The 12,010-nt window shown below is 30.6% G+C and overlaps 1 protein-coding gene across 2 annotated transcripts; it reads left to right on the top strand.

Annotated features, from left to right (window-relative positions):
- Positions 1-969: 969 nt before the first annotated feature.
- Positions 970-11,732, top strand: LOC143057717 (uncharacterized). 2 transcript variants are annotated; one of them, XM_076231086.1, is made up of 5 exons: positions 970-1,697; positions 2,164-2,775; positions 7,888-7,934; positions 8,488-8,634; positions 10,959-11,732. In XM_076231086.1, the coding sequence occupies exons 1-5, from the start codon at positions 1,187-1,189 to the stop codon at positions 11,043-11,045; spliced, it is 1,404 nt and encodes a 467-aa protein (XP_076087201.1). In that variant the 5' UTR covers positions 970-1,186; the 3' UTR covers positions 11,046-11,732. The 2 variants fall into 2 exon arrangements, with proteins under 2 accessions (XP_076087201.1, XP_076087202.1); XM_076231087.1 differs by lacking the exons at positions 970-1,697; positions 2,164-2,775 and adding an exon at positions 6,966-7,284.
- Positions 11,733-12,010: the final 278 nt, after the last annotated feature.

Here is a 12,010-nt window from a genome sequence, read left to right as displayed (position 1 = left end):
TAAATAAAGACAACACAGATGTAAACAAAAATGGAAAGTGGTGAATATAAACAGCTATACGACTTTCTGTGTGATGCATGATCAATACCCTCCAGAGTTTGAAAATAATGATAGAAGATCATTTAGAAGGAAGGTAAAGCAGTTTCAAATTAAAAGCAATGAAATGTATTATATACATGTTGACAAAAAAACACAAGAGAAAACATTAAAACTTGTAATTCAAAGATGTTAAAACAGTTCATAGATTCCTGTTGTTTATTTAAAAACAAAAGTCAATTTAGTCTTATTATTTTTTGATAAATATTTTTTTTGGTATTAGACAATATAAAAAAGATGTGGTATGATTGCCAATGAAACAACTATCCACAAAAGACCAAAATGACACAAACATTTAAAACAACTATAGGTCAGGCAAGACTTTTATGCAATATGGACATGATTTCATTATGAAAAAATGTCCAATGAAGGTCATATTAATAGAATCTCTTGTCAAGAGACACTTTTACATAGAAGGGGACAATATTTTATAATAAAATTATGTCCTGGACCAAATTTCATAGGTTATATCTGTGAAATTTTGTCCATGGGACATCATTTCATGGGGGACACTATTTAATGCTACAATTACACCTATAATCCTCTATATAGTTGAGTTGTAGACTTATATTGTTTATAACTTGTACTTCGGTCTTTAGATAAATTTTAAAAGTTTCTCCCTAAGAACATCCCTACTAAAGATTTTGTATATTTATCAGATACCAAAAACCAAAAATAAATTTTAATTTAAAGAACAAACGGACGTGAAAGATTTGATTTTAGAAAATTCAAACATTTTTGTTGGGAGGGAAGTTATGCAATGTTTTGAAAAATATTTAATTAACATAACAAAAACATATTTCTTATTATATAATATAATTTTATTTCTTTAAAAAAATAAAGAAATATTTTAGTTAATCGGTCATTAGATAAATTTTGATGTTGCTATGGCGGTAAAGGAAGCGTAATGGCTGCTGTAGAAAGGACAATACTACTTTACACGCTTGAAGAACTTCTGAAATCATTTTAACGAGGGACCTCTATATCCATCAATGCTAGAAAACCACCCCAAAATTAAGAATTAACATTATTTTTATTTCGTATGAAGCTAGGAGCATGTTGTTGGCAAAAAGAAATGCTTTAAGCAATAATGTCTGCTTTGTCATCAGTTCCTGCAGTGTTAAAGCTCAACCATGCACCAAGGGACTCAATGGGTACTTTCAATCACGATGATGGAAATACAAAATCTTATGATATTCCATTAAAACAATACAAAGCAAATTATAACACACCAACACTTGGTGATATTCTTCGAGGTGCTGATTCAATAACAAGCATTACATTTAATTCCTCGGTTCTTCATAAAATCACTGATTCAGGTCAAGATGATGTACATATAGGAAAATCTCCATCAACTGCTTCAAGATTGTCCCCTTATAGAAATATTGCCTCGCCATCATACAATACCCTATTGACGTCAGCCGCTAATGCAAGACCTGCAGTATATAACAGGTCAGCTGGGAGTTCAAAGAATGAAAATCAGATCATTGAAGATTCAGAAAGTTTACCAGATAGTATGAAGCTTAAAGGCAGTAAATATAAAGTGAAAGATAATAACTCCTCCGGTTCAAAGGAGTCGAAAAATCATTTAAGCAAAAAAGGTAATTTAATTGTTAGGTAAAAAAATACATGTTTGTTTGTTTGTATGACACCAATGAACACTTACTATTAGGCTTTGTGAAAATCATAAACCAATCTCAAGTTGTTTTTTTATGAGTGAGCTGTTCGGGTCCGAGACAAATCAACTGTGCAAAAGTTAGATTGTCTATTTTAAAATTTAAGTATTTTTAACATTGTCATGATACAAATGTAGTTAAACTGATCATCAAAAAAAAAAAAAATGGGATCGCAAATCCACAGACCAACAAATTAAAAAAACTACTCATTAATGCTTTTGCACAAATTTTATGCAGGAAAAAACACTACTGAAATTAACATAGCAAGATTTTATTATTGCGAACATCATCATACTGACAACTGTCGCATTTTTTGTATATATTTTATAAAATCATCCCAATATTTTCTAAACATACAGCTATAAAAAATTATTTCTTCATATTTCTACAGGTAGAAGAAGCAGAAAAAGGTCGAGATCAGCGATTGGAAGAAGTAAAGGTCAAAATGTTGTAGACCGACTTTATCAACCACCACAAAATAATGGTGCAAAGACACCATCTGGTAAACCAGATATTAAATTAAAACCACAACAAAATGATATAAGAGATCCCTCTATTGGTAATGGATTAAGTCTTGGTGCTATGCAAATATCTTTATGTAAACCTGTAACTATTCATAATAATAAGCCAGATAGGAGAGATACGAAATCTGAAGTGCCGAGAAGGTATAGCGAAAGAGTTTATACTGCCTCAACATCAAAATCTCTTGTACAAAAAGAACTTGTTGATGTTCCGAAAGAAACTGTTGTTTTACCTCTTGTGACAAATAGCTCACTTGTGAAATCAATTACACAGACTGAAATTGCTAGAAAGACAAACAATTTCTTCTCCCCGTCAACAAATAAACTCCCAATGCATATGGGAGGATCAGCGATTAAAAATCAAAACCAGTCTGATAGTGCTAACAAAGTGACTAAAATTTATCTTTCTGATAAACACTCAGGGACAGTGAAGGACTGTGGGGTTGAAATTCCATGTGCACCGCCTGCCACCCCTACTCCAGGTAAGGTTAAAGTGGAACATGCTCTTCTGCTCTTTGAATGATTGAACTTGTAACCTCTCAAACCATGTACATGTATATATACATTCAGGCCAAATAAAATAATATGTGTGTTTCCTATTACATGTACATCTTTGAAAAAAATAGGGAACATGTAGGTACCAGAAGATAGGAAATTGTTTTAATTTTACATTTTTTTTTACATTGAGTCTATCGGGAGAGAAATTCTGACTTAAACAGTGCTTATCGAAAAATGACAAAAAAACTTTAAGGTTGGCTATTTCTAAGCCTAAAACGTCGGCTAGGAAACACACTTATTTTTTTATGTGGTCTCATACATAATTACACAATGAACTACATGTATACACTGTAAACCCTACACAATAACATCTTGCACTTACATTTTTGTCAAGCCTTCGACTTTAGTCGAAAAAGCGAGACTAACCGATCCTACATTCTGTCGGTGTCATCGTTGGCGGCGTCCACAAATATTCACCCTGTGGTTAAAGTTTTTGAAAATTTAATAATTTTCTTAAACTATACTGGATTTCTACCAAACTTGGACAGAAGCTTGTTTATGATACATTTAGTATCCAGAAGTAAAGTTTGCAAAATTAAAATTCCACTTTTTCTGTTTTTTACTTATAAATGGACTTAGTTTTTCTGCAGGGAAACATTACATTCACTCTGTGGTTAAAGTTTTTAAAATTTTAATATCTTTCTTTAACTATCCTGGGTTTGTACCAAATTTGGACAGAAGCTTGTTTATGATCATAAGATAGTATCCAGAAGTAAATTTTGTAAAAAAATAAATCCATTTTTTTAGTATTATACTTTTAAATGGACTTAGGTTTTCTGCCAGGAAACAACACATTCACTCTGTGCCAAGACTGTGGTTAAATTTAAAAAAAATTTAATAACTTTCTTATACTATTTTAAATTTGTACCAAACTTGGACAGAAGCTTGTTTATGATCAAAAGCTAGTATCTAGAAAGGAAATTTTGTTAATATTTGGTACCTGTGTATCTGTATTTTACTTATAAATGGACTTACCCCGGTAGTTTTTCTTCCAGTTAACATTACATACAGTCTGCAGTTAAAGTTTTTAAAACATTTGTTCGATTCATAAACTATCCTGAAATTTTTACCAAACTTGGACAGAAGCTTCTTACAATCAAAAGATAGTATCAAGAGGAATATTTTTATTGATTGTTTTCCTCATTTTTGTTGAGCCTGGGAGTTACAGCAAAAGTAGGCGAGACACTGGGTTCTGCGGAACCCTTACAAATTTTTACAACATACACCTTTCCTGATACACTTCTACCAATACACCATTCTTGATTACAACATTAAAGCCATTACAGCATTAACCCTTCATCATACACCATAAACTTTTAAAAAAATCTTTAAAGAAACTTAAATTCAAAAACCATACAACATGTACAAAAAGTATTATAATATAATTATGCATGTTATACAGTCAGAGCTCAGACATAAATAAGTCTGAATCTGCCTTTGACTCATAGAGGTCTAAATTTGTGAGTTTTAGGATTTGTCTCCCTTTAATGCAAGACAAAATATGACTTCAATAAGTATTGTTAAGCAAGAAATGATTGACCAGAATCAAAAAGTTGCAAATATAGACTCCTACAAGTCGATAAGTTACCAAAATTGGTTAACTTCAAGACCCACGCATATTTATAAAAAGGTCATGCATCTAAATCAAATAAAGACAACATTGAAAGCCAATGCTTTGTCTTCTAAAGAAAAATATGAATGAGAGTCTAAAAAATCGGGGATAATGTTAATTAACCTTACAATGCAACCACCTGGATCCACACTTAATGAGGTAAAACATCTGTGTTTAGTAAGGATGTTCAATAAGATAATTAAATATAGATAGCTCAAGTCCTTGTGAACTATTAGACAGGTTTTTGCTGTCATAGGTGGTGTACTTTAGCCACCAAGTCAAATTAAGTTTTTTCATCAACATAAATAGACCTAAACAAGTCTGTCATTTTGTGACTTAGATATGTCTAAAATTGAAAACACATTTTTATAATAAATACATGTTTTGACTTCTTTAAGTCAAAAACAGAAATCGACTTGTTTATGTCTGAGCTCTGACTGTTATATCATGTTCATGTATACATATATTCCAATTTAGTTTTGTCACAACCATCATTGTTGCAATTGATACATGTACATTTAACTTTGCACAAGTTTCTCAAATGTGTGTTGTGTAGCCTATTTTATTTTTGAAACACCTTTTTTATTTTGAATCAGATTTTTGAAGTAAAAATTGGTTATTGAATTTATGGTTAGCAGACAGACCAGGTTGCAGGCGGGTGGGTGGGCAAAATTGTTAACCTAAACTATAGTGTACAATGTACATGTCCTCCTAATCATTAGATGTGGGTATATATGTAACAAAAAATTTGTTCCGGCGTGACATTTGTTCCACCGGAACAAATTTCATAGGAAATATGTTCCACCGGAACTTATGTCACAGAAAATATGTTCCAGCACTATAAAATTTGTTCTGGAACTAATTTTTTAACCAAGTGTGAAATAAGTTCCGGAACAAAAATCACAGTACCATGAATTTTGTTCCAATATTAAAATGAAAAAAAAAAGTGAAATAAGTTCTTGTGATATTAGTTTTAAACAGACCAAAAAAAGTTCTCCCAGAACATATTTCCTGTGAAATTAGTTCCACTGGAACTTTTTTCACAGGAACAAATTTTGGCTCACATATACACATGTAGTACATAGTTTAATTGGCAAAAGCAGGTAGCACTTTTTTGTCGAGATTTAGACTTTTGTCGAAAAAAGCCAGACATATACATGTAATGTACAAATTTTTGATATATACATGCATGTAATTAGTACTTGGCCATATACATGATATATGTCAGAAAAATGTTTGTTGTTGTCTCCTAGACACATTTCTCGTTTCCATTCTCAATTTTATTTAATTTTTTGCCAGCAATAAGTATAAGCAGAGTTTTTAGCAGACAGCAGTCTTTAAGAAAACAAAATACAAAATGTACATGATGTATAACCCGCTTAATTTTGTTTGTCAGGTACATGTATATGTACATGTATAATAATGTACTATGTACACGTTGTAGGTCTTTTCATTACATTTACCTAATGTAAAGTACTTGCAAGTAAATTTTTAGATGACATATGTATTGGCATAGTCATGTCAACTGGCACAATGTACATATATATATCACATATATCAGTTGTGTATATTATGCAATCAGTTGGACTTAATTCGTGAGTCAAGAACAACAGAATTTAATTAATATAATAATTCTTCAAGTAATTAACATGATTAAGCTAAAGAAATATGTCATTAGTTTATTTACTTTGGTAACCACCCTTTCATTTGAAAACCATAATTAGACATTCTTTTTTAAAGAGTGGTTTTTAAAAACTTTCAGTACTAATTAAAGCTATATTTGAAATGAACATGCAACTTTTTTAAAGCTTAGTCACATGACAATGTTTACTTTCAATGCAATCACCAATGAAAGAGTTGTCAATTATATTTTATTGAAAGTACATTGTACATGTACATGTATGTATGACTGCATTCGGCAAAATTTTGTTCATGTACATGTATATATTTTACCTAGATCAGCATCGGCTAGATGAGTTTATAGTAAAAAAATAATACAATATTCAAAATAATATTATGATAGAATTTAAATCTTTAAAATTTTGGGTGTCCAGCAGCTGGCTGCATGCACTATATGTATATAATTTTTTATTTGTTTTACATTAAATTGTGCACAGTTGCCCCTAATTATAAACTCCTGATACTGTTACAGTATATATATAAAAGATTGTTTTATGAGTTTGTAATTGTACATGATGTTAGTTTTTGTGGTTTTTGGTGGATTTTTTAAAATTGGATAACTATTAAAAAAAATTCTAATCTATTAATTGTATTAAACTTAAATTGAAAGCTCCCAGATAATAAAAATATCCTGATGATCAAGGCAAAGCCTGCGTGATTAAGTAAAGTTATTTAATCTTTTTCTTAAACATGTAAATTACATTTCACTTTTCACATTATAAACTGATAATAAGATTTATTTCCTAATAACTTTCAAGCCATGAAAATCAATAATAGTTCTATAATTATACCAGTTACAAGTACAGTTTACGATATAGTACTTTGTGAAACATTTAAAAATTATACCAGGTTTTTTTCTATACCTGTTATGTTAATTCAGTGAAAAGAAACGTTTTATGTTGATTTCACCTTTGTTGAGAAAAAGACGTTGAGAGACATATAGACATGAGATGGGAAAGTTATTTTTATCACTAAGATGCATACCTGAGCTACCTGGATAGTTTAAGGTGTTATGTTTGGATAATTGGATCATTTATTTGTGTCAGAATTATAATGGCAAGACCAGGGGTAAAATTGCCATCAATATTTTTTGAAACAAAAAGCTCAAAGGCAAAAAGAAAGAAGAATGTTGGCCATGGTAGTAAGTGTTAGCTGTATATATTTTTTATTTATAAAGTTTATACTTAGAAACATATATAAATATATACTGGTATATACATGTATATACAAATACCTACATGTACATGTTGTAGATCTAGATCAATATTTGCTGATGTAATTGTTGAATTATTGATGAAGAAATTAACATCTTTTGTGTTAAAAAGAAATAAAAGATTCTTTTCAATGAAGATAATTATAAAGAAAAAGTGTCAAATATATTATTAATGCATACATTGCAAACAGATTTTTCTTAAGCCACATTGAAAAGAATCTTAAATTTCTTTTCAATAAAAAGTTCTCACTATACATGCTATACATTTGTACACATATCTTTGAAATTACCTGACAGTTTGTTAATAAACAAAATTAAACGATGAAGTACAAACTAGGAGTCCGAGATTCAGTAAAAATCACTCCACAACTTTTACAGTAAATACTTGTGATTTGTAGTGATTTACTGTGCCCCACTTGTTTGGTTGGTTATATAGGGAATGACTTGAGCCCCCCTTCCCCCCTATAAAAAGTTCTGGATCCTCAAGTGTCACCTGTTCTACAATTCTAATTTTATTTCTTCTGTTTCCAGAACAAATGAGGAAGGTGGAATATATACCTAGTCTAACTGATATCAGAGTAAGTACAATAAAGTGAAACTCCAAGAATTAAAATATGTAAATCCATCTCATTAAAGTCAGCTGTTAGTTTTCGATATGATACGATAAATGGAAAGATGTGGTATAATTGTCAATGAGCCAACACTCCACCAGACCCAACTGATGTATATGTACATGTAGAAACATAAACAAATTTACCTCTGAAAGCTGTCTTCGCATTGGTCCCCCCCCCCCCCCCCCTCCACCCCCTTTTAAAAATCCTGGATCAGCATTAGTATTCCATTTTCAATGGGAAAATAAATACATTGTATGTGCAAAAGTAATTATAGTGTGGATCCATTAATATACGTTGGATACAGATTTTTGTAGATTTCGTGGGTACAGGGAAACAACGAATTTAAATGTTCAACAAAATGCAAATTTCTTAAGGAATGCATTTGATCTTTCAGTTTGTGAAAACCACTAAATAAATGAATCCACAGTATTCATACTTATTACATTAAATACTGTTATTAAATTTTATGACCTTTTTTAACTTTTTTTTATGGCTGACATTCATTTCTTAATTTCAGTCTCAGAGAGCAGTAAAAGTTAAATTACAGGTGCTAGAGAAAGAAGCTCAAAAAAGAATGGAAAAACAACAGATTGAAAGAGACAAAATAGAAAAGCAGAACAAAAAACTGATGGAAAAAGATTTAAAACAACAACAGAGGTTGCAGGTAAAATGATTAACTTTATCTTTATCTTTTAAGATTTGATGCACAGATCTTATAGGTAGGTTATTTTACATTGTAACATTGACAGTTTTAAAAAAATTCAGTCCAGATCAAGGATCCAGAAATTTTTTCACACAATTTTGATATGATTGAAAAGTTGATGCCCCTTTTCAAATTGTCGATGTCAAACTAGATTCATAGCATCAACAAACTTGTATTGCTGTTTTATCTCTTTTACTAAGTAAATTTCTTACCATTTTTTCCTAAAACTTTCAAGAACTGTTTAAGAAATGCAACAGTTTGAAATTTAAATGATTTTTAATAATGACTCTTAGTCCAGATCATTGGTATTTTTCATTGTTAGTATCAAGTTTTTGAATTTGTGGCAGATACAGTGTATGATTAAATTTGTCAGTATATAGCTAACCCTTGTAAAAAGAACAACTATGCCTCTTCAAACCTAGACATTGCACTGTAAAATAAAAGCTATTGGAACTATTAATGAACCAACTGCTGTCACTAATAAAAAAATAAGAAGCTGTGGTGTAATTGCCAATGAGACAATTTTCCACCAGAAACAAAATGAACTAGAATTGCCATTGCAAGCAATAGCGGATGTCACCCTTCCCCCTATTGCCACTAAGCGGCAGCCATTTCAAACTTGTTTAACAGTAAATGCACAAATATGCATGGCTATTCCTCTTTCTGTAAATTTTCAGTATATTTTGAGCATTTAAAAGTATTTCACATTTCTGCCGTTTCCATGGCAACGGCAGCCATTTTGAAAATTTCAAAGTCAAAAGCCTCATTATTACTTGTCAGTTAACAATAATATCAAGTTTTATTAAGTTCAAAGCATTTTGAGAATTTTGACTTTTTTGCAGTTTCCATGGCAACGGTGGCCATTTTGGAAATTCAAAAGTCAAAAGTCTCATCCAGACTTGGTAGTTATCAATAATATTAAGTTTCATCAATTTTGCAGCATTTTGAAATTTTTGAAATATTTGATCCTGTATCCATGGTAACAGAGTAGTTCCAATGATTGTCATAATCATTCAAAACCTGTATATAGTGGACAACCATATTGTATAAAAATTTTATGATTTTAAATTAAAGCATACCAAAGTTATTCACCAAACCCTGAAGTTTTTGGAGCATTTTGACCTTTTTGCATTGTTTCCATGGAAACGGCAGACATTTTAGAAATTCCAACGCCAAATTCCACATCTACCAAAGTTGCTCATCGTTATGCTAGAATTTCAAAAAATTTGGAGTATTTTCATATTTTTGAAATTTTTGGTGTAGTATCCATGGCAACATAGCAGTTCCAATGATTGCCAAAATCATCCCAAAGCAGTATATAGTGGGCACCTACATTGTATTAAAATCTAAAGATTTTAAGGTTAAGCATTCTCAAACAATTCAAGGAACTCCAAAATTATATTTTTTCACCATTTTTCCGTTTCCATGGTGATGGCAGCCATTTTTTAGTTCCAAAGTTTCACAGACTCTGGGGAGTCAGGGTTCCTTGTTATAGTGCACCACCATTCAGATTGGTACTTTTGGCTCTGAGAAAGCTGGCGGACAAAATTAGGTGGAAGTATAATAATAATAATAATACAGAAAAAGAAACAGAGGAAAAGCAATATGTCACCCGACATTGTCGATCGGGTGACATAACTAGAAGTTTTAAACAACTTTAGGTCACTGTACAGCCTTCAACAGTGAGCAAAATCTATACATGACAAATGTATACCTAATCTATTCATAGAAAACCAACTGCCCGATTTATATACAAAACACACAAAAACAATGATGAACAGTAACTAACAACAACTTTATTACAGGCTCCTGACTTTGGGCAGGCACCTACATGATACATTATGTGGCATGTGATTTCTTCTTCAGACCTTTCCTCTTTAAAATACACTTGTATTTTCTGTCTTTCAATTTTTAGAATAGTAATTTGCTCATTTTATATGTGAGTGGTTGATGCATTCGTGTTAAATCTTCAACTTTGAGTGCTGACATCCTTTAATTTCATATAGTATAAATTTTAAATTCAAGAATACTTTAGATCATTTCATTTTGTTTTCCATTACCTTAATTTTAACAGAAAAATCATAACTGATTTGAAATAGAGTTCCCTAGACTGATAATGGGAGATAATCCAAATGTTCTAAGGTTTGTTAAAAATGGGAGATAACCAACTAGAAGATGTTCTGAGATTATTTTAAATTGTGCAAAATAAAATAAAAAAACTTGTTCATGCACATGGCTAAAAGATAAAACATTGTTAATAAAGTTTCCATCTGTATATTTTTCAGATTTATGCATTGAATAAAGTTATGACAGAGTTAGAGAATTCAAGATTTAAAGAATTCTGTGCCAAGAAAGGAATAAAGATGTCTTGATAGTGACCTACTTTTAGGATTTAAACAATTACTCAAAACCAGAGCTTTCTCAACTTGAATTCTGTGAATTCAACAAATTTGCTAGTATGGTATATATGACCAGCCATTGACAGTTCAAAGAACAAGAGTCTTCTTCAGTCCTAGGATGATTCCAATTTTAGATATTTTAAGATAGTATGTTTTTTTAAATTTTGTACTGCATATTGCTAAGTGTGTAAAAATGCATTTTTTTCTACGACATATAAGAAAAAATGGCAGCATGTTATGGTCATGACATAAAACATGAGGTCTTTTATTTGTTGAACACAATTAAATCAATTTATTTTTTGAATCATGATTATTGCTCTTGACTGTTTGAAATACTGCCACATTTATCATCAAAATGTTTTTTTTTCTCTATTCTATTTTAAAAAAATCTGTATACACATAAAACTACAATTCTTTTATCATTTTGATGTTTGTGATGTATTGACACAGTTTATATAGAACACTAAATGTTTAGAAGTGTCTGATTCTGTTCTTTACTATAGTACTAAAAACCAACCAATTTTCATGACTTTCTAGAGACGAAAAATAATGTGAATATAAATTGTCTTGAATATGTCCATCATGGATCTACTTTTATAGAAAAAAATACTAAGAAAATAAGACAATTGCAAGAATTGTTATCGGTGAAATTCGCTATAATAGACTAAAAAAGAATAGTACTGGCCGAAGTATGATGGTATACAGTATTTTGATACAAAGCAAGTTTATTGTTTGATATTCTATGTTGTTTATGAGGTTATTTATCATTCAACATGTTCATGATGTTCAACTATGTGTGTTTTGAGTATGGATAAAAAATCATTATCATATACTATTATCAATTACAAAGTCTCTCATGTAAAACTAATGTAACTGAAATTATTACTTTTTACAAAGATATTCATGATAATTGGCCATTGTTATTCTCGATAAAACTC

The sequence above is a fragment of the Mytilus galloprovincialis genome, chromosome 13 (genome assembly GCF_965363235.1).
Source record: "Mytilus galloprovincialis chromosome 13, xbMytGall1.hap1.1, whole genome shotgun sequence".
NCBI classification, from domain to species: Eukaryota; Metazoa; Mollusca; class Bivalvia; order Mytilida; family Mytilidae; genus Mytilus; species Mytilus galloprovincialis.
Note: the sequence above shows the minus strand (reverse complement) of the source record. Positions and strands in the feature narration are given on the sequence as shown.